Here is a 23594-nt window from a genome sequence, read left to right as displayed (position 1 = left end):
TTTTATCTATTGTTTGCCGATGCATCACTGACAGAAATCAGCTGTAATATAGTGCAAAAAAAGTAGATTCGAACACATAATTTGAAAAATTTATGAGATTTATTTCCAAATGAAATATCATTTCGTAAGATATTTTTTAATTTTGAATTTCACTCTGATTTCATTCTGTGTCACTTATCAAGAACATCCAGGCTCGTCTTCATCCAAATCGAGCCATCTCCGGGCAATGTCTACCCTGTGTCTTGTTCCATCTGGCTTTTCGTTAATCTCGCGATCTAAATGCATAATTTGGCATCCGTTTGCAGCTCTAACATCACTAATATGTCTCAGTTTTCTTCCAAAACTCAAACACTCATCAAATGTTACGTTGAACATTTTGGAGCCATCAACCATTTCTGAAAAATTGATCATACATCGTATCTATATTTTTCTCCGATCCTAAAATATATTGTAGTGTTCCAGATTACCAAAAGTTTCTGCTCTGGTAGTCCTCTGCTTTTTTTTTGGTGTACTGGTGTAAACTCTACGGTCATCTGTTAAAAAGCAGAACCGTGATTATTTACAGTAGAAGAATTTTGGAGGAAAATTCTGTTCGGTTAATTTACCGCTATTGTCTGCTCTTCCATAGGCACTACCCGCGAAATGATAGCCTTCCGCTATGCTATGGGGCCTGTTTCTCTCAGCTCTTCCTTCAACTGAAACAAAGCAATTATGTAATTCTATATGATCTTGGGTAACTTAAGCTGAGCATACGAAACAATGGCCTTGTTGTTATTCTAGCATAAAGTAAAGGACGATACACGAGACCAACTCGTTTATCATGGCCTTACAATTAGAGCTTTTTTTTGTCTAAAAGTATTCAAACGAATTTTAAAAGCTGGCTGCTCGTGACTCATCATTGCATATGTTACAAAATGACCAACATTTTACTTAGAAAAATTAGGTACATACGATATGAAAGTATGTCTGATTGATAATCTCCTGTAGAATCGTGCATGTGCTCTCCTTCCATGCATGAAAAATCCTCTGAAAGTTAGGAGCTCATTTAGTTGTATCTCAATTCAATTGGAGATGTTCGCCATTGGGGTGATAGAGTTACTTACGAATTGAACTTGGAGGTGTTCTTCCATAGCAGGATGTATCTGTGTATGAGAATCATTACATTCAGTTGCTTCCTTCAAATATTTCGTGTAATCTATGAGCGAATTGCTACTTACTATTAAAGTCAGATTCTCTCATCGATCGATTCACTGAAATATAAAGAAGGAGAATTCAACTAATGTTCTATGAAAAACTTTGTATTATTATTGAAAATCATGGAAAGAAACGACAATTTAAAAAATGAAGTCTTTCAACTCACACTCAGAATTATCCATATAATCATAATCCACTGACATCGGCAATCTTTGGCGCAATGCTGCTGGGGTTCGGGTACTCCGTATGTGTTGTATAGGTGATGGGAGTCCTCCATAGCTTCCAGCTGCTCCGCAATTATTAGTTTCGCTGTCAGATCGAAAGCATGTTATGGTTCCTACTAGAAATTAAAGGCTACGCGTTTACTTGTTCTAGCAACTCACTCCGGGCATAGAATTGGCTGCTCGTGTTCTCTAATTGATGCATTTAAGTCATCCACATCGCAGTTATCAGCTGCATCTTCCAAAGCTTCCTCTCGCATGAAAGAATCAGCAATCTATAATATCCAAAACCCTTGATTAGAAGCCTGTACAAAGAACCTAGTCTTTGACCACATAGTATTTTTCATCTTTGTAATATCATCATTATTTTTCACTCACGCTACACCAGTCAATGGGTTGTCCATAGTTTGCGGCTGCATTATCTTCTGACATACATGCCCCCTGAATATTTTCTGGCTCTCCATGTTCTAAAGCCCATCTTGCTATCTCCTCCCAATTAATGGAGTAGTACCCAATTGGTTCGGTTCTACAACTTTGTTTGGGACAAATATTTTGGATACGTCAAGTACCATGTGTACCAAATCAGGACTGGCTATTTTTTTTTTTTATTAATTTATATGTTGAACCTCGCAAAAACAATTTTTACTTACGTTACCACTATATCAGGAAATGCCTTGAACATTGCATCGATACGTTACTTCATTTCGAGTGATAATGTATTTGAATTTTGAATTTTGAATTTAGCCACGAGGAAATTTTGTGTTTGCTTCCAGTCAGAATTTAATAAAAAGTAATTTTGAAAATCATTCAACTAAAATGACAGATGACAAGTGAATCCTGATCAAATTACAATTCATGCTTGACAAACTTCTCAGCATCCAATCCTAGTATTCAGAATTTATTCATAGAGATAATCTTTACAAGTTGATTATTTGGAAAAACATCATCATTTATTTGCCTTTTTTTCAACTTTCATCCAGATCTGTAAGAATCTATCATGTCCAATCCGGCATTCTCTTATGGGTCACTTTGATCTAAAAATCTGCATAAAAGTCCATTTCTACGGATTGGTGTTCATAATACGGTTCTCCAAGTTTCATCTGTTTCCCAGGATTAGGAGGTTCTGTATAAGGGCCTGCAAGTTTCATTTGGGGTGTCGAACATCCCGTATCTAGTGGATCTTTGTGAGCAATTTTAGGATCTTTGAAGAACTTCTTTTCTGTTGGTGACTTGATGTTCGAACTTGAAAAATTGGGCAATCTCATCAACTTAGATTGTATCCTAGGATATTTACCAGACGTTGGACTATTCATTGTCATTTTTGCAGTAGTTATAGATTTACTAGGTTGATAATGAGTGTTACATAATCCCAGGACTCCGTGTTTTGGAATTGGATCTGTATCACATATTCCACGTCCATTACACATCTCAGAACCAAAAGGTCTAGCAATGGAAGGATTAAAATTCATATCAGTTTGACTATCATCATGCAGATGAGCTCACTTATTCTCGATCATAGAACACCCAGGATACCGCCATTGGATCATGGTGTTGCAATTTTGGCATTTCCAATTGTCATAGTTTCTAAACATAATTTTGTGGGGCTATACCTGTTATAAAAGACACAAAAAAAAATTGAATTCCTCGTAATTTAACTTATCAATTGTTCAGAACAAAAGGTTTGTTTTTATAAAATATGTCTTCACGTTCTGAATTATATGTGAAAATTTTATTACCCAAGAATTTGAACAAAGTGAGGGATGTTAAGTATTTTTCATTCATCTGTCAAAACATTTAAAACTTGTGTAAATATGTTCTGATTTTCAATAATGTTCCACTATTATGTATGTATTTCAGAATCAAAACGAAAATGATACACTCTTATTGGTTTTGGGTTGTTTAGTGCAGCATGGATTCGGAGATGATGGTGGTGAAAATTTCCTGGGTTCTCGATTTTTTCTTTTTGCACAGCAGCAGTTTTCTTTATTACCTCGTGGATTCTCTCTTCCCATCTGAAGGATTGTAACATAAAAGATTAAAAAAGTGATCTATGTTGATCCAAACGCACGTCCGCGCGTTTATTGTCATTTATTGTAAGGTGGAGCTAGTTACCGGCTGTGTGTAGCGAAGTTGATCGCATTCATCATCCTCCATGGGTAAGTCTGGACGCGAAGGTCGTTTTATTCGTCTACCAAGTGCGATTTCCCTGAGAACCCAAGCATCGGCACATGGAACATTTTTCCTCTGAAGTTTGTCGAACGTTCCTGGACACGTAGGTGGCTTAGGGGGACACGGTGGTTCCAATTCGGGGCACACACTCTGCACTGGATCTTCTTCTGTAAAAGGGAAAAATCGGAGAAATTGTGAGGAAAACTGCATCGTTGAACTTTCATATCTTCAGATTTTGACGTCGATTTCCCGTGCATCCACCGTCTGGTTGTGCAGTTTCCTGTTTTGTCATAAATATTGCACCCCTAAGAACAATTGAAAAAGCATTTTCCCGCTAGATGTAGATAGCTCAGTCGCCCGATGGATTTCGAAACGCAACATCGTCCGATCGCTGCATACGCCTGGTAAAGTTAAATATTTCCATCTTTAGAGAGGCTATAAAAGTCAACCTTTTTCAAATTCCTCTTCCAGAGCCACCGACGCTTCCTTGCCCGCTTCTCGCTCGATTCTCATTTTCCTTCTTGGTAAATAATGTTGAATCGCCTCACTCAATCGCAACGCGACCTCGGACGGCGTTCCAACTATTTCCTCGGCTAAAGAATACCAGTTTATTTTATTACATGCATTCCTAATTTTTATTTTTTGAGAACAGTACCGTGAATGAATTTTCTCTTTCTTCATTTTTACTCACTCGAATCGCTGCACTTGACGCTGACGTCATGTGGTCTTCTTGGCAGCGTGTTCGTCGCTCCCTTTTTCCCCTTTCCTAATCGTGGAATAGATGACCATTAAGGCAAAAATATACATCTCGAAATAGAACCTTTCTTGGCGTACCAGGAAGCTACAACACTATTCGTGCATCTCAAGAATAAAAATATAAAATGCACGACCTATGATTACAACTACAACTAAAGCAATTAACATCATTCACCACTTTGGCCGTTCTTCATTTTCTTCTCAATTATCGGGCTCATCGAAAGCACTGAAAGATCAATGGAAAGTTTTCAATTAGTGACGGCGATGGTAGAAATAATTGCTTTTTCGTTATAGAAAATCAATACAATATCGGTCCAAGAAGTCGTCTTCCTCGTCGTCTTCGTCTTCCAGGCAATCTCGATTCATGAACTCATATTTACCGGTGAGAACGGTATGAGAATCGTCCTGTGTAACGTCTGGAAATAAAAATCATATCATAATTGTTGATTTAAACGTGTTCCAGGATGATAAAAGTTTTAATCCAACTCCAGCAGGCCTCTTCGTCCTCCATGTCCTCCTCGAATCCTCCGAACTCATCCTCGAACGAAGAGAAATCTGCAACAAAAAGTGAGTCATCGAGAGGCACTGAGTTATGAAAAATTTCATTCGTCAATTTCTCAAGTTATTATTCGTTCGTAACGTATGTAATGACGGCCGAATATCAAATCGAATTGTATTTAATTTGTGGTTCAGGAGCTGCTTATACAAAACGGAATCATTTGCGAGGAGAAGTATTTCGTATAGGGACCCTGTACACACACATCCATCGTGTACGTACGTACGTGCATTGAGTATATACGCACAGCACACTTGTCAGGTTATTGCTCATTGATCCATCCCGCCAATTCATACGCTTGTAAACCTGATGAATATCGCCGTGTTCAGAGACACGTGTCGGGCACGTGGGTGGCATTTCACTAAATTAGTCAAGTATAACCAGGCCCTTTGGTTTCCCACTTTTGGAACAAGCATCCCTTTGTTAACATCAAAGAATTAAATTTGATTGTGAGGCTTTCAAGTCCCCTAAGCCAACATCAAAAGATCACTACTGAACGACGTACGAATACGTAATATGTAGGTTTATTATACGATACACACGTCTCTATGATCAATCACGCTAAATCACCTAAACGACAAAGATTAATATCTACGTTTCATTCCTGTTTTTTTTTTTTGTTTCTATCATCGTAATGTAAGAGTTTCGATTACCTTTGGCGGGGCTGAAAGCGAATGTTTTATTTTTATCTTTACAGCATCCTCCACCACCTCGTAGGCCTTCACCCGTGTAGTTCATTTTGTTAAAATTTTTAATTATTTTATTGAAATTTTGAAAATTTTGAATTTCTCTTCTATTGTTATAAATTTGGATTCAAACTTAGAAATGTTACTTCGTTATGTTTGTATGAACAATAATTTTTCCCCTCGATGGGTGATGGCCGAAATATTTGTCAAAATTTAAATGCTGCCAAAGACATGGTCGCGGAAGGTTGTTACGGCGCCATGATTTTTAATCTTTTTTATTAACGAGTTTTTTTCGTCAAACCGGCCTTGAAAATTTCCTGCGATCTTCAAGTGATTTCAATTCGACTTTTGAAACAGAGTGAAGTAGCATGACCACATTAATGTTGGACAACACATTTTTCAAAAATAGACCATCATGCACCCCGTGAGAGTGTGACGCGGTTTATTCTCATTGTCGATTTCTTAGTTAATTTTCCGGTACAACGATCGTTGGTTGAACATAGTTGTAGAATATACCCGCGTAGCTATATGTAAAAAATTTGATCAACGGAGATCAAATGAAGGCTTTTTTTTCTTGCAGAATGGAGAGCAGAGAGCAAACTTCAAATCTGATGAGTTCCTGGTTCATGCGAGCGCTGTTTGTTCAACGACAAGTGAAGAAACGGCATTTATTTCTGGAGCAGCTCTCAACTCTCTTCCATTGATAACGTGAGATGTTTTTACCCCGTGCGTTTAGTACGAGGGATCCAAGGGTTGAGAAAATTCGAATTCATACGTAAGGATTACAGTATTTTAATCCTCGTTAATCTTACGAATGATACAGCATTTATTTACTTGGCAAAAAGATACGAAGGAAGAAAAAACTAGGTATCACAACAATTTTATTGCAAAAGAACTAACACATTTTTAGTACGTGTCTTCAGATTTGGTTGGTACATCTGAGCTTTGGAATCGCAAAAGGCAATAGACTTTATATTTTATTTGACGCAGATACACAATGCTTTGTGGTACACTTTGAGGAGGCTTTAAAATTGTTTTGTTAGAGGGTTCCGCAAAGGGAACTGAGGTGCAGGAGGAACTCTGGAGTATGAGTACAGGGAGGAGGTGGAGGAAGAGGATGAGTTACTTGTGTGAGGGGGTGTCGAGAGATCAAAGAGACGTGAGGATCAAAGAAATGGATATTTGCTACAAGTCGAGGTACAAGGTGGTCGTCGCGCGGTTGGTTGTACTCCGATACACAGCTACGTCCTTCCCCAGTTAGTAGGTAGGATACTGCAACGGATTTCCCGATTCTCCAGAATAATTACTGCTCGCGATCAACGAGCCCCGTGAGTCTCCACAAGTCCCCGAGATCCTCGGGATCTGATTCCTGCGATAGGAGCGTCGAGAATAATTCCGTCGATTCGAGGATTCCGACCCGGAGTTACGAAGAAGGGAAGAAGGAGATAAAAAAATCAGGTATCGTTATCCCAATTCGCTCCACAAGTGTCCACAATTTGTCAGAATAATTCCTCCATGTTCAAGTTTACGTTATCGTCGAGCATTATTCGCGGGGGTCATTATATCAGACGCGCGCGGATTCCTCAGCATCCTCGTTTATTCCCTTATTCAAATTGTAACCGCCTCCAAATCAGCGCGATTGCCTCAATTTAATCCAGCAATCAACTAAAACGTTCATTCCTACTCCCCCTCGGTACGCCTTAAGCGATTCATGCTAAAATTTTAATTGACATTTTATTCAGTGTATTACATATTGAAACAAAAAAACAACATATGTACGAAAGAATGAACTCGGTGATATTCATCCCATCGAGTAAATTTATTCAATTTTTTCCCATGCCTCAAAGAATAATAAAAAATTTGCGAGGCTGCAGCTCGATTACGAAAAGTATCCCACCAACATCGTCAATCAACATTCTCTGATAATCATTTAAAATTTTCCTCACCATATGAATTAAATTATTGTTTCATTTTTATTTCATTTTTTTATCATTAAAGTTTTGGGCCACGAATCAATCGTCCCTTCGACCTTATGAAAATTTCTGTGTTACTTTGAAAAAAAACAATTCCAAAGCAAAGCGGAGGTCACAATTATAGCGTCCTGGTTTTCGACACTTAACAGTATTAAAGTTTATTCTCAAAATAAAAAACAATTATATTGTAGATTTTTCCCAGGGTTCTGCGACTGACTTTGACGCTACTGTTAGAGGCCAGAGGGCAGGCGGCCTGTTGATTGGCCGTGCTTTGAACGTTAGTTGGCCTTACCGCCGCCAGACAGCGTTGAAGAAGGACCTAACACTCGTGTGAAAAGTTTTCATGGCGACGGTGTGCTTTTGAGTAACGGCGACAAGTAAGGTGAAGTGTTTGGTGTGCAGTTTTAACCCTTGTGAGTTTATTACCGTGTTCAAAAATAAGTTACAATAGATATCCGCAGTTAATGCCGGGTAGGTAATAGGTCAGTTTCGCCAATGTTTAGTTGACAAGATAAAAAAGTGTGTGAGATGTTCCGAAGAGGTGGAGCTGTACTTGTAAAAAAGCAGCAGCAGCAGCAGCAGCTAAGCGTCAGAAGACCCTAAAATATATTACACCGTGTGCCTGCATCTTTGATAACCAGGTGAGTTATTTAAAATTAAATATTCACATTATTCAACTAAAATTTCTTGACAGAAAAATTTCACACCAAAGCATTAAGAGAAAAAAAAAAAAAAACACCTATACAATTCGTCAAGTCCTCCTCCACCTTCTCATCATTTTTCTTTTTCTTATACCCACCACCGCACAATACTCAAGGGGAGAAGATTATTTTTCTCTCTCACATTCATAACCGTGGGCTCCAAAAATAATACTAGAGCATAGTGTCCAACAGCTACTAAAAGTCTAAGGCATAATACACACACACACACACACCCACACAAACAAAAATTCACCTCTCGGTACGTGAAAAAAACTCGTACACTAATTATTGAAATGTGCATAGAATATTCTTTCTTTTTTCTAATACTCAAAACTTCGCCACAAAACGACCAGCGCTCGTTAATACCGTCTGGTACCGCCAAAAATAAGGGGAATAAAGCATCGTTTTTTTTCCATGACAACAACAAATTTTCCACCCTATTTTCTTTGAGTTTATATACAAACGTTATTTATTTATTTTCATTCCATGTCAACCACACCTCACCGTTATGTATTTTTTCACCTCTCCTTACCGGTGTTACCAGTGATTAAAATATCCACCAGTTCGTTATTATTACATTCGTTTTAATTAGGGGAAAACGCACCGAACGTGAGAGACACAGAGGGAAAGAGAAATTTGAAAAAAAAAAAAAAATAAATATAAATAAGTGAAATACTCACTGTTATTGCTCGACTGTAAACGTCTCTGTGAAATGGATATTTCAACTCATGTGTTGCAAATCATCTTCCGACCGCGGTTATATTTTATTTCATTTATTCATTCGGTTTTATTTTATGTATATTTTTTTTTTTTTTCGGCTTACACATATTTCTTCCCATTCGTCTACCTGCGTAAGTTATACGTACATAAATTTTATTCACCTGCGCGTGCCGAAATCACTTTACTCTATTTGTGGTTTTTTTTTAAATTATTTTCTCGTATTTTAATATTAGTCTTTCAAAATTTTTTTTACATTTCTTTTCTTTTTTTGCTTATTATTCACAAATGCATAGGAAGGCGAAATACGGCGACGATGCTTTCAATTTTTCAAGTACCTTACTACGTGCATATACATAATTATATAAACACACGCATACGTTTATATGAAGGTGTAAACTTTGGACATACACGCGCAGCAGCTGGTATATATATATACCCCATGTACGAATAGTCATTGAATACCTATGTATTATTTAACTTATTTTTTATCATAATTTTTTTCTTTTCTTTATTACTACCACCATTGCATACCGGTACTGTTATTATCCGATTCCTCGTATCCCTATGTTGTATTTGTATAACGTTTTCAAACCGACGACGACGACGAAACGTGATATCAACGGCAAGTAGTAGATATTAAAGAAAAGAAGAAAAAAATTGAATTAAAAAAAAAACTATGTAACGTTCTGCTGATATAGCCGTATAACAATTCAGTGGTAACGGGTAACCTGAGTCACTATTTTATTTTATTCTTATTTTGAATTTTTTTTCTCATTCAAAAATCCCTTCTTTTTTTCTTCTCACATCATACGACGAATTCGTATCCTTTACACCGTGTCTCAAAATCGACGAATTCCCGTAGACTTGAGAAAGAAAAATTTGGCGTATAGGAAAAACCATGAATCTCGGATGTGAAATAACAGTAACAACGATGATAAATATTACCGAATAAACCGCGTGGTCGTTTCAATTCGCCGGGTTATTATTCTCGTCAAAGGAAACTGTGAAGCCTTTGAACGAAATCAAACGAAATGAAAGAAAATGAAATTATCAACAAAAAAAAGAAAGGAATGAACAAATGGAATAAAAGGAGGAATAATAGAAACAACAAACAGTAAAAATAAAATAACTGAATAAAACTATCCAGCGCCAAAACGTGACTCCCTTCACCCTTGTTTCGCGTTCTCTTTCTGTTTCTTCTACACTTTTTTGTTCATCTCTCTCTTTACACTCGTTGATCCTCACAATGTGGGCAGTTGAGCGGACCATTTTCATCGCAGCAAGTGCAGCGGCAGCATCAGCATCGGCATCGATTCCTATTGTCCGTCTAAACAGGTTAAAAAACCAATGGTGATGGCTGCTGCTGCCGCTGCTCTTTTTCACAAAGAGTACATCGTACAATTGAATCTTAAAAAATACAATTGTCATTTCAAATCAACGTGTTTTTACGAAATTTCTGTTTCATGTTTCGTACTCGGTATACCGGTGTAGGCATATGCAAAGGGTCGTGACTCTCCTAGGATTTTTTCATCCAAATTCTTTTATGTTCCAACGTTTAAATTGGCTGAAATTTGTGCACTGTATACAATTTTCGTTGGAGGAGTCGTTGCATCGTCTCCTTGAGTCACTCGGGAAGCAGAAAAAAAGAAAGTTTTTTTAGATCAAAAAATAAAAAATTCCCCAAAGACTTGGTGGATCATCGAAATTTTCTCGAGTAGTTTCTTTTCTCTCAACGTTTCAAGTTAAAGAAGTACTACTTATTGTACTTCCTTTCATTATTCAGTCAAGTCTCGCAACTACTAAATTTTCTTTTTTTGTTTTTCATTATCCCCCCTTTTCTAGATTATCGTCATTATCGATTGTATGCAATAAATTGATTACTGAAAGAAAACAAGAAAAATTCACAATCAATTTGATTAATTAAATAATTCAATTAAATCAGACAGTCTCCGACGGATCCCCGTATAATAAACGTGAATGAATATAAATATTATTTTTCGCGTCATCTTTTATCGTATTCGAAGTATTTGGTCATTGCACCACAACCACCATCACCATCGCCACCCTGTTGACGATGTATGGAGAAGGTAGATGGGAAGGGGAAGCATAATTATTTCAGAAAATGTTAATAGGTGTCTACGTCTGCACTCTTGAGTTTCTTGGGCGATGAGAGGGATGGTGGGTATAGGCTTTGCGGGTATGGGGAAGGGAAGAGAGGAGGGCGAGAGAGGCTGGAGGAAGTGAGACGAAAGATCAGAGTCGGGAGCGGTTGCTTTGATGTTTGCCGCTGCGCGACTCCTTCACGCCAATAAAGTAACGGTTAAAGTTCCCTTTAAGCCTTAATGCCATTATCCTTGCTGTATGCCTTTCTCTCGTTTTATTATATTCTCTCTTTCTCCCTCTCTCGCGGTATTATTTTTTTAATTTTTTTTTAATATTTTTCTTTTTTACTTGAACTTTTTTTCTCTACTTTTTTCTTTCATTACTCCCAACACGGATTCGTTGATTATTTCATCTAACGAATATCAAAAACAACGACAACGATGAAAAAAAGTTTTTCGAACGACCAGCTGTTGTGAAATTTTTTTGTCATTGTTTATTTTCCTAAAAAAAAATTCTTTGACAACTTACGAAAAAATCTCGTCCGTTTAATTAGCGATTTTTTTCAATCATTTCTATTCATTTGATTTTTTTTCCTCGCACAAGTCGAAAAAATAGGGGAAAAATTGAAAATTGAGGTTAAATAAAATCTGAATTATTGATGTAACATATTACATGTAAAATCAATGAAACAGAAATTTCGTATCGTTGACATTGAATTTTTTTTTCATTTCTTTTCGTTTTTTTTTTTTTCTGTAATGAAACTGCGACCATAGATTGTCCACATATCCGAGGACAGAAAAAAATACTATCATCGTCGTCGCACTTTATACTTTATGACTTATAGTTTACGATCAAATAAAATTTAAGGGAAGAGAGAACCTGTGATATTCATTGGTGTTCTTTTTTCTTTTCGTTTTTTTTTTTTTTTTTGTCCATTTTCTTTTTATTTCTCTCTCATTTTGCTGCAGATGTATTTGTAAGGTTCTAAATAATAACAATAAATTTTAGTCTCAAAGGATGCCGACAGGATTTAATTGCCTACTATCTTTGCTTTTGATGCTCTAACTGATACTTTCGCTGCATTTCACTCCCTATGCATTTTTCCATCTCTCTGCCTCTCTTTCTCTCGCCTGTCCGCGTTTAGTACAAATGTTCCTCCTTTTTAATGTACATATATATATGAAAATCAATGTTTGTGCATATTTGATAACGTGGGATAGAAGCAATTTTTAATTAATTGGAAGATTGGAAAAAGAAACTCGCGTTCGGTGGTAGGAGTACATACCTCATCGATGTTTGAGTAAAAATAAGTCAATTCTGCAGAATCTTGACTATTACAGCAGAGATAGTAGCCTTTGACATTTTCTGTTATATCGAGTTATTTACGTACGTTATACGTTCAGCCATGTGTAACGCGAACGTGTGCGTTGTACATACCTATAAAGTTGCATCGAGTAAACTATATGAAATCGTGAGGGTAGCGAGGGTCAAATGGTAGAGAAAATGAAATTTAATTCTCCACTATAGGTATACACACAAAGCAAACGCGAAAGCTCTTTAACTTGGCGGTGCAGCGACGGCAGCAACGGCGCAAGGAAGGAAGGAAGGAAGGGCAGGAGGCGGAAAAGAGGGGGCAAAGAAGGAAGGAAGCGAGGTAGCAAGGTACGAAGGTTATACTCAGTACAGGGAATGTTGGGGAGGTAAAGAAGGGGCGATAGCAGTAGGAGAAAGAAAACTAGGGGTGCGGGCTAGGGGAGAGGAGAAAGGAGGATGGAGGACGTCGGCGTGGTCCGTGGAAGCTGGAAACTGGAAACTGGAAAGTGGAAAGTGGAAAGTCTAGGGAACGTGCGGAAGCAAGGAAGGAGCTTATATAAAGTTAACCGTTGCCAAAGTCTTTGATATAGAAATCAAAGGATGGGCTTTCGCCACACGAAGGTGGGTAGGTAGGTAGCTATGAGGCAGCCGGCTGTTGGCTGCTACTGCATCACCACGTGGTATCAAACGTAAAGCATATCTCTGCAACCATCTTTCTCCACATCATTCTGAACCCTCATACGGACAATATCTTTTCATCCTTATTCTTACCCCACTTCAGCTCTCTTGATCCTCCTTTATCCCACGGGTAGCCTTCGCCAGGACAAATCGCTACTGCATCCGTACACAAATAAGGAAAAAAGAGACGGAAATGATCGCCACGTGAGTTCAATCATATTCTATATGTTATTTAGAATTTTCAAACTGACTACAACCTCGTTTTTCATCTACTAATTTTTTCCACTTGCCTATTTCGACGCCATATAAAGGTAAATTATTATTGTTGTTGTTAAGCCATATAAAGGTACAAGGTAAACGGTTCAAAGAGAAAAATGAAATGAAGAAATAAAATTTCAAGTAATAATAATCATGAATATAACAATAGAAAAAAACGGAAAGGTAAAGTAAACAAGGAAAGTGCAGTGTGCGCTGTATGTGCAGTGCACCATCGTCATCGTCGTCTCGTACAGTATAACGCGAAACAAAAGCATTCTTAATTCTCAAAGGTTCGACTCAAGTAGCGTATAACTACCTACGTGTAAACGTCATGTAGGTTGTATGTGTAACCATAGACATTACCCACATTTACACACGTCCGTACGTATATGGATTTTTCCTCTCCATGTGTAATCATATTTGTGCGTTACGATTTATTCTCTTTCTTTTGGTGGTACATAAGGTAAGACACACCGCGTACCTCCCACCCCCCAGGCTTCGAATCTCGATATCAATATTCATGAGATTCTTTTCGCTAATTGCGACGGCGTGAACCTCGTTCTATGGATTAGCTATGTTTGTTTCACGTACATAGAGGAGGAAGGCGGACGATATCGACTCGGTGACAAACTCGATCGCTGGTGCATCGGCTGTGGCGAGGGTGACGGTTATGGCGACGGCGATGGTGGGGGATGAACGTTTGATGCATTGTGTGCCCACTGCATACAATAATTGTCTCTATTGTTCGCGAGTGTTCCGACTATTGCTTTGATTCGTATTGTGCCTGAATTATCAACGGGGCGGGTTCAAAGTGCCCCCCTTGGGCTGTGCGTCGTTTTCGCGAGCACGACCCAAACCACCGCAACGACCGTCGCCATGATCGTCGCATCATCCACCGATACCTCCATCCGAACGGGCATGAGGCTAAGTGCTCGCAAAAGCCGAGTGCTCTTTGCGATTTTGCCCCTTGAATGAACGGTTACTCTCACGGTTCCTCCTCTCTCCATCTCTCTTTCCCCCCCCTACGACCAACCAGCACACGTATGACGTACGTCTCTCTCTCTTTTCTTTCTCTCCGAATCAGCATCAATTTTTTTTTCCTAATCCGCTTTACCCCCGGACGATACCAATGAATCTTTTATATTCAAATTCGCTGTTCAGTTTGTCGATTCACTTCGTTTTTCCTGCTCCTTTGTGCTGCTCGATAGTTCTCCCTCCCTTGTCTTCAACCGTCCAACGCTTTTGTAACGTGTACTTTATTTTGCCATTTTTCTACTTACTTATCTTCTGGTAAAAATATGAAAAGATTTGTTGCCACTCATCCCCCACCTACTCGCGTTTACGTATACCTAATCGTACATGGGAAACGCATGTGAAACTTTTTTCAACCCCTTGCGAGGAGATGATGCTGCTGTAATCCAGCGTAGAATATGTTCGTGCAAAAGTGAGAAGCGGATCAAATGTTCGAGGTCTGGAATATTCCATTTTGAGAGGGAAAATTGGGGGGGGGGGGGGGGGGGGAGATTTTTTGTGATCTCTGATTTTTCATCCGCAGCTTCCGAGTTTGAACGAACGCGGTGCGATTTTTTTTTGTATACATATACCCATGCACGAGTATATGAGGTATATATCCAATGAGCTATGTACGTATTACATAGAATTTTTAAGCCTCCGGCAGTTGGGTATAATAGAGATCGGACTTTTCTAAATTCAGCGTGAATTACTAAATTTGACGCGCATCGACGCGCGGCGACACGGTTCGTATTCGTCGCGCCCGAGAGAAGAGCTGAACTCGGAACTGCTTTTTCACCTTTCTTTTTCCTTTTATTTTTTTTTTCTTTCTTTCTTCCTCTTATAATTTTTGTTTTCCGTTTTCTCTTTTATAAAGGTATGTATACCGCACCCCGGTACAGAGCGTACTTATGGTATACGAAATTTACTACGTTTTTGCAGTTTATTCTGCCCTCCTTTATTTTTTTCATCATTTTTTTTTTAACTTTTTCCCTCTCTTACTGCACAAATAATTTACCCTTATTAAAAATATAGGTTCTTAGAGACTTCGTAATTATAATTTTCGAGCTTTCAATTAATTCTCATGAGCTTTGTGATTTTGAAAATCGATGGTAGAGAATGAGAAAAAAAATGTGCTGATGATTTCTTGAAAAATCAATGATATCTCGATGAGAAAAATTCGTAACTCAATTCGATCAACGGATTTGTATTTCTGAGGTCAAAATACTTAAGTAAAGTGCTCTAAGATTTTGAAAATACTTCATTTTTGGCCCCAACATCGAAAAAATTCAAAGGGGTACCCCTTGAAGAATTTCCAATTTTTGGCAAAATTTTTTTATTGTTTAAAATTGATCGTATAGCACTTTTTTGACGTATTTTGACCTCAGGAATCCGAATTTGGGAGAAAAATTGATCTATCTCTAAAATTGACCGAGTTATCGCCAATTTTCAGCTTTTTGGGGTCAAAAATAAAAATTTTATTTTTTGGTCTATATTAATGTAATTTGAGCTCAGGAATCCGAATCCGAAAGAAAAAATGATCTATCTTCAAAAATGACCGAGTTATCCCCATTTTTTCGCATTTTTTGGCATAAATTTGAGGATATCTCGAAGGGAAAAAATCGTAGCTCAATTTGGACAACGGATTCGTGTTCCTGGGGTCAAAATACGTAAGAAAAGTGCCATACGGTCAATTTTAAAAAATAAAAATTTTTGGCCAAAATTTGAGATTTTTCCAAGGGGTACCCCTTACGATTTTTTCAAATTTTGGCCAAAAATTTTTATTTTTTAAAATTGACCGTATGGCACTTTTCTTACGTATTTTGACCTCAGGAACACGAATCCGTTGTCCAAATTGAGCTACGATTTTTTCCCTTCGAGATATCCTCAAATTTATGCCAAAAAATGCGATAATTCGGCGATAACTCGGTCATTTTTTAAGATAGATCAATTTTTCTTCCAGATTTGGATTCCTGAGCTCAAATTACATTAATATAGCCTAAAAAATCAATTTTTTATTTTTGACCCCAAAAAGCTGAAAATTGGCGATAACTCGGTCAAATTCAGAGATAGATCAATTTTTCTTTCAGATTCGGATTCCTGAGGTCAAAATACGCCAGAAAAGCATATTAAACCCGAATAAAACAATGATTTATTTTTTGCACAAAAATCGATTTTTTTTTTGGTTTTTCAAGAGTAATCTCACGTATTATCAGCTCAGGAACCCAAATCTGAAAGCCAAAATCATCTACTCATGCAATCGATCGAGTAATCATCGATTATTCGCTGTTGGGAGCAGAAAAATTATAAGACATATCGAGTGGTTTTAGTCGTAGACCAACTTTGATTCATCGCATGGGTCGAAATATTTGAATTTCTCAATTCAGCAGCAAACCCGAGCTTACAACTGGAGTCAGGTAGCCACGGGCGCGCGGTTTGTTGTGGGGCGTCACCTCTGCTCAGCCCTGAAGGTGACGTATCACAACAAAGAGCTACGCTGCTGGCTACGCTGACTCCAGCAAAGCTCGAGTTTGCTGGTGAATTGAGAAATTCGAATATTTCGACCCATGCGAAGAATCAAAGTGGGTCTACGACTGAAACCATATCGATATGTCTTCATATTTTTATAAGAAAAATTCGTAGGTTAATAAAAACAACCTCTTAACATGCATGTGTAATATAATAATGTGAAATTATAAAATAATGACGGGACAAAAGTTTAAACGACGAATGAAATCAAGTGCACCTAGAAGGATTCGAGTTTGAGTCCGAAAGAAAAATAATAAGGGAATAGAAAAAGAGGGGATAAGTACAAAACACGTATCGCTGTATTGAACGAGAATTGAGGAACGCAAAATTGTCCGACACACTTTTGCTCTCAACTTCATTGAATCATTTATCGGGCGTCGTTGTAACTTTCATACCCTACGGGGGTAGAAAGACGAATTATTTATTGTTCTGTAAAAGCGAAAGAATTTAGAAGTCTCGATTTATATGGTAATTTATGCAATGCAACATAATCCGAAATCGAAATTGATCCTAAATCGATCGAGCCATCGCTTATTTATCGCTGCAAAATGCGAAAAATCAAGGATATCTCGATGGGATTGGCGCGTTCGACGCGGAACGCCTTACCAGTGAATCCCGTTTCAAAAGGATCACCGGGATCATACGTCGCGTTTCGTCTCTCCGTACCTATGTATACTCCTTCGTTGCAGGCGTTTGTGCAAAGAAGTGAAAAAGATAAAGGCATCATCCGAATGCTGCTCGTTCTCTCTCCTCCTTTATCTCCTTTACTACCGTTTGTTCATTCGTTCCTTCGTTCTTTCACCCTCCAAAGACTAAAAGCAAAGTAGAGGGCAGTCAGCGTCAAAGATGCCGCGTTAGCGTGTCGCATTTTTTTCCATCCTCTGATCTTTATTCACCGACCCGAAGATCCACTCTTTGTTCCGATCCGTACCGCGTCTCCTCCTCATTCTCCTTTTGCTCCCGCTGCTGCTCGCTGCTCCTGCCGGTGCTCGCGGTGATCCTCGTTCACTCACGCGGTCACCGATCAAACAACCCCCACTACATCTCATCGCTCTCTCATCAAATTTCAATGTATATAACTGATTTTAACATTCGGCAAACAATCTTCCGCCTTTCCCTAACCCACCGTCGATTCTCCTCTCCTCGTTTTCGTCCCTCCGTTTCTCGGTTACCACCGAACCATTTTTTTTGCGATTAGGAAGATCGTTGCGGATTTTCATTCGTCCGGATAACGATATTTTTTATGAATCGTGACCCCGTCGATCGGGCGATTTTGATGGGCGGGCCAACAAATTAAACGGCGGTTGGTGTCGGTGTCGATGTTGGTTTTATGTCCGCGGAATGCCGTAGGTGCAGGCAACGGTACTCCAAACAGCATAAGGCAAAAGGGAGCGGCGAAAGATGAAAGAAGAACCAAAGTATAGGAAACAGCAGCAGCGGCTATACAGCGCGTGCAGCAATACAAACGAACGAACGACTGACCACCTCATCGTCAGCTGTCGCGCGACGGTATAACATCCTCGACATTTGTGCGCTATGAGCCCCATTGTCGTTTTCGACCCTTCCTCGCTACGTCGTATCGACGGTCGTACTTATGGCGTGCACTGGCAAAGCGGCGCGGCGCTTCCAAGTCTGCCTGCCTGCCCCGCAGTTTCGTTCTCGTGTGTACTTGTACGTATATACCTCAGTACCTAGCTATATATTATCATCCATTCTTTTCTCCACCATTCACTTCAGACTCACCGCCGCTGCCGCTGCCGCTGCCGCTGCTGCTGAACTGCAACGGACCAATACGCGGATATTTTAAACCATATATTTGCACATCTTTAGCTATACTGTACGTACAACGTTCAGCCCTCATTCACTGTTTAACCACGAAGGCGATTATATTACCCCAGGGATCTTACGGAGTCTGGATTCCGAGGGAAGAAGAAAAGGAATAAAAAATCCACACGTATCCGCGTACAAACGTCCCCGTCACGTTGTCCATCGGTATGAATCGGTAACTATCCGAAATCGTTGGATAGGTATTTTTCGAGCGAATACACAAATGAAAATCTAACGATGTCCGAGCATAATTTACTGCAGAATGTTTTTTTTTTGTTTTTTTTTCATTTGTCTTTGGTCGTAATTATGCGAAGGGGTTGTTGCGCGCGGTAGAAAAGGAGGAAATAAGGCGTCGAGGAAAGAGAAGAGTCGGCAGGGAAAGGAAAGAAGAGTAGGATATCAAAAATGGCGTCCGTTTACGGGGCACCAGACCTGACGTATTTAATTACAATAAAGTCGAAGGAAAACTGGTTTGGCGCGATACGATACAGACTTATAATGCCGGCTTATCAAGATCTTCGGATGGCAGCAGGCGGCGGGACCATCAAAGAGTCCTTTGAAGTTCAGTTGGTGTCCTCGCTCGCTTGCCCCCTGTCCCTCATCCACCCCCTTTCTCCCTTCCCCCTTTCACTCCCTCGCTCCGTAGACGTCCCTTTGCTCTTCACCTCTTCACCTCTTCGCCTCTCTTTCGGTCTCCTTTCTTCCTTTCTTCCTTTCTCTCCTCTTACTCTCCTTTATTTTTACTCCCTTGAAAACCATCGCCATTCACTCATTGTCAATAACTCGCTCGCACTCGTGCGCTCGTCTAAAATTGTTCAAGCAAAGAGCAACGCGTATTTTATTATGCATGCACACCAACGTACGCCCGTACCGCATGTGTGTACCCAGACCTGCGTTCAATCCCTTTTTTTTTTTTATTTTTTTTGTTTTTTATCAAGTATCGCTTCGTAGGTGGAAGAGGAGAATTGACCGATTATCGTTTTTGCTCCTCTTCTCGCCAGGTGGGACACCGAAAAATGAACGATCGCGATTGCGCAATTAATTGAACGGATCGGACAATACATTATGGACAAACGTTTATTTTCGACAAACCCCAACTCGTGGGGAACTCTGTTTGATAAACAACGCTATTAAAGTATTAACATATAATTTCTTGAGATGGAAAATTATACAGTCAAGTTAGCAAAGTTGTGCGATGTTTATTATAGGCAGGGTATTAAATTGACGCTTTTACACGTGTGGGTGGCAAAGGTATATCATACACATACACGCCTGTCTATATAAATACATATGTACGCGTATGTACGACGTATATTTGTGAGATCGCGTGCGGCGGTAAGATCAAAGAGAAATCCCCTTTCTCTGTCACTTATCTCATTCGCTCACTTGCTCAGTTTCTATGTGCCGTATGGTATATATTTAAACGGACACACGTCCTCAATCTTTATGTATTATTTGTATGTACAATCTTTTTTTTTTTTTTTTTATTACTACACATTTCTTTTCTTCCTATGTACACGTAACGAAATACGGATACAAAAATTCACACCCACGCTGCACTGCGGACACACACTCGAGAAATTTGCACGGGTTTTTTTTTTTCTGCGACAACTCAATAACAGCTGATTTAATGAATGGATGACGCACCGGTTCTTCTTTTTGCTTGTTTCATTGAAGAAAAAATTTTGTATCATTTTTATTTTCGATCTTACATTTTTTTTTTCATCTCGTACGATTCCATCTCTTTCCGCCCGAGTCGATGTTTCGCGGGTAGAAATAATTTGTCGGCGAAAAAATCACCATTCTAGAGACCACTGAAGGCGTATCCCACAAAAAAGAAAGCGATAAAATTCCAGTGTTCTGATGGTTTGCAAAAAAAAAATATATGTTTCTCAATGCTAATGTTCAAATTAGTCAAAAAATAGATCTGACAGAACCATTAGGACCGAAGGGGCAAAAAAAAAGAAAATCCAGTCAAGCATAGAGGAACCGAAAAACCAGGTGCATTCACGACTGGTTTTAGATATAGTTGAGATAATTTCTTCGAATTAAAGAGATTCCCAATTCTCATTCGCTTCCGTCGCAGTCGTAGTACCTGTTCGGGACAGCCAATCTGGGAATTCTATAGAATAGCAAAGGCTCATGCATGAAAGAGCGCCTGTAAAACAAAGGGGTTTTATTTTATTTTATTTTACCTTCTTCCTTTTCGTTTTTTTTTTTTTTTTCGATTTTTTCATTCTTTTTTTCTATTTTCTTTTTCTCTCTGGGACCAATTATCCACCGTTTGGTAACGCGTCTGATGCACCACTGCCATTACGTATACGTAAACTACACGATCGATGTGTTGACGGTTCTTCTTTTTCCTTTTATTTTCCAAAGCAAAAACTGATTTTGAAAATCTCTGTGAGGAATTAAAAAAAATTCACTCGACTTCGGAAGTGTTACGTGTATTATACGTAGGTACATAGCAGCGATAATAATTATTGTACGTTTTTTTAAAAGTAAAAATTATCATCGTCATCATCGTCGTTATTGTCCGAGGGGCAGAAGGATTAAGACACGCGATCGGTAATTTAAAATCCGCTAAATTACCATGATATTTGAAAATCGTATACGACACGCGATTTCGTACGATTTGGAAGACGCATACGTTATACTATAATATCGTACGTCTACCGCACGCGGTTATTATCGATTATTAAAATTAATCGCAACGAATTACGTCCGTTAAAAGTATCATTTGTAATGAAGTTACGAAGGAGTAGAGAAAAAAACTGGTAATGAAAAAAGAAAAGGGACGAAAAAAAAAAATGCAAAGAAGGAATCATGCAGGGGAACTTTATTCACCTGTACAGTTATTAACATACCACGCGGAATATTCGTACTACCGAACGAAGGGAATAAAAAACACGTATGGGTAATTCCGGACCTTATAAGAATTTTTGTAATAATTTTTTAATCGCTGTCCTGAATTACGTTACTGTATTATTACGTGATATAATTTGAGCGGGACATGGGGAGGCAAAAAATTTATACCTCGCCTAGGTCCTCGTGAGTAAAATCGTAGGAATCGGCCATTGCCTTCGAATTTAAAGAGCTATCCTAAGAATTTGGCCGAGTATACCTGCGGAGTCCGTCTTCCTTCTCCCTGTTATTCCTCTCTCCCACATTTCACATACTTCTTTCCTCTCCTCTTTCTCGGGGGATTTTTTTATTCCTCATTTGGCTCATTTTTTTTTCTCCTCTTCTCTTTTCTTTTCGTCTCCCCTCTCGACCCGTACGAACACAGATGATCCCATATACCCCTCCTCACGGTGCGTATTATTATACATACACGCCGAGGGGAGACAAGAAAAAGATAGGTAAGCAAAAAAAGGAGATGGAAAAGGGAAAGGAAGGGATGAAAAGAGTGAGAGAAAGAAAGAGAGGGAGGAACACTTGGGCACATCGTCGCATGGTCATTGTAGACTCCTTGGGTTCAGTTTCACGGCACACGTTGAGAAAGAAACACCGCTCCGTAAACGCGTACATGAACTTCCACGCGAATAAGTTTTTTTTTTTTCTCGTTTTTTGGTTCTTTTTCTTTCAAAATAACAGTATCAATTTTCACCTTTCTCGATTAATTACACGTGCGTCGGACGAACAATAAACTACAAATACGTATAATAAATGAAAATAAACTATAAATACATATAATATTGAAGAAAACTAAAAAAAACATGGCTGTATAATTTATGATAAAATATAACGTACATATGTCATGTGTATAGTGTGCAGAATTACTATTTTGACAGTCTTGTCTATTAAATGATGTATCGATATTGTTTATTGTTGTTGCAAAGTGCAGTTGATTGTTTTTAATATCGAAACGTGTGTGGCAAGTGATTTGTGTAATTTATTTATTTATTTATTAATTTTTTTCGATTTGTACAATACGAAACGAAGATACGCGTCTATAACGTACACCCCAGAACGAGGAGAGTTCAATGCCTGTCGGACAACACATAACCCACCTAATTCGCGTCGAGTTCGTCGTCTGTCAAACGTTGAACGAATTTATTCGTATTTTGTCGAATTACACCCACTCAACAAACAACCTAATTCACATCTACCATATAACTAGTTTCGTATTTAAAAATAAATATATTCGAACTGTATCACAGTGATGTATAAATGTAAAAGTTAACGTTTTGTTCCTGAAAATCCTGCCTGAAGTTTTACATATTATACACGATTGAAATGAATAATAAAATCGCTCGATAAATAAATAATTACATTGATCGCAAATCAACTGAGTTGTTCTCAGATAATTATCTGATCTTCTCTCAATTTCTTTAGTGAGTGATAAAATTGATATCGAGAGGAGAAAGGAATTTAAACAATAAAAAAACATCATCGCCTTGGAGGCATATAAATTAACCACATGGTGATTATAAACGCAACTATATCGTCAATGGATTTCACCAAAGATAAGGTACGACAACGTACCTCAAGGTTCAATGTAAAACGTTCCATTCAAAGCTCTTTTTTCAACCCTTTCATGTCCCCCACTCCGTATGAGTCGATTTGACAAAAAAAAACACACACACACACACACACCTCTTTTTCTATTCTACCCTAACGGTTCAAAAAGATCCCCGTGATTCCGCTGTAGTTTTTTTTTTTTTTTTTTTTTTTTCCGTTCACACAAGAGTTCATAGTTTAATAATGTATAATATCTCGGCGGGACTTTTGAACTTGGGCTTTTCCGGATCGCTTTCATTGGATTATTCGTAAAAAATCGAAACTTTACCGACCTCTGTCCTGTACTTTATCTCCTTCGTTTTACTTCCATCATTTTTCTTCTTTTTTTTTTTTGTCATCTTTTCGAACGCGGCTGAACACAAATAATCGTCAAG

At 38.5% G+C, this 23594-nt stretch overlaps 3 protein-coding genes and 1 long non-coding RNA gene across 11 annotated transcripts in view; 2 read left to right on the top strand and 2 right to left on the bottom strand.

Annotated features, from left to right (window-relative positions):
• Positions 1 to 77: 77 nt before the first annotated feature.
• On the bottom strand, positions 78 to 3194 carry LOC105685334. Of its 3 annotated transcripts, XM_012399316.4 has the most exons (12): positions 3152 to 3186; positions 2919 to 3025; positions 2066 to 2858; positions 1794 to 1947; positions 1578 to 1690; positions 1361 to 1503; positions 1218 to 1250; positions 1104 to 1142; positions 952 to 1026; positions 606 to 695; positions 468 to 533; positions 78 to 395 (listed from the first exon to the last, which is right to left on the bottom strand). In XM_012399316.4, exons 3-12 carry the CDS (start codon positions 2095 to 2097, stop codon positions 178 to 180), a joined length of 963 nt encoding a protein of 320 aa, XP_012254739.2. In that variant the 5' UTR covers positions 2098 to 2858; positions 2919 to 3025; positions 3152 to 3186; the 3' UTR covers positions 78 to 177. The 3 variants fall into 3 exon arrangements, with proteins under 3 accessions (XP_012254739.2, XP_048507499.1, XP_048507500.1); XM_048651542.1 differs by having other exon boundaries at positions 2066 to 3025; positions 3152 to 3194; XM_048651543.1 differs by lacking the exon at positions 3152 to 3186 and having other exon boundaries at positions 2066 to 2811; positions 2919 to 3021.
• A 565-nt stretch (positions 3195 to 3759) lies between these two features.
• Positions 3760 to 4842, top strand: LOC125500133. The gene is made up of 3 exons (XR_007277334.1): positions 3760 to 3988; positions 4635 to 4731; positions 4804 to 4842. It is a non-coding gene; the product is annotated as an uncharacterized LOC125500133 (long non-coding RNA).
• LOC105685320 lies at positions 4097 to 5908 on the bottom strand. Its single transcript, XM_048651544.1, has 6 exons — positions 5550 to 5908; positions 4827 to 4895; positions 4646 to 4756; positions 4516 to 4566; positions 4240 to 4350; positions 4097 to 4177 (listed from the first exon to the last, which is right to left on the bottom strand). Exons 1-5 carry the CDS (start codon positions 5632 to 5634, stop codon positions 4268 to 4270), a joined length of 399 nt encoding a protein of 132 aa, XP_048507501.1. The 5' UTR covers positions 5635 to 5908; the 3' UTR covers positions 4097 to 4177; positions 4240 to 4267.
• Positions 5909 to 6363: 455 nt separating this feature from the next.
• The window catches only part of LOC105685647 (axin), a 36587-nt gene continuing 19356 nt past the window's right edge, over positions 6364 to 23594 (top strand). For 2 of the 6 annotated variants that reach the window (XM_048651529.1, XM_048651524.1), the window contains exons 1-3: positions 6373 to 7040; positions 7758 to 8196; positions 12607 to 12741. The gene's annotated coding sequence lies outside the window, so the exon portion shown is untranslated. Of the gene's footprint in view, positions 7041 to 7746; positions 8197 to 12606; positions 12742 to 22523; positions 23171 to 23594 lie in introns of those variants that run through there. The other 4 variants (XM_048651530.1, XM_048651525.1, XM_048651526.1 and 1 more) reach the window with 4 other exon arrangements.

Source organism: Athalia rosae, chromosome 3, assembly GCF_917208135.1.
Source record: "Athalia rosae chromosome 3, iyAthRosa1.1, whole genome shotgun sequence".
In the NCBI taxonomy this organism is placed as follows: Eukaryota; Metazoa; Arthropoda; class Insecta; order Hymenoptera; family Athaliidae; genus Athalia; species Athalia rosae.
This window is presented reverse-complemented; position numbering and strand designations above follow the sequence as displayed.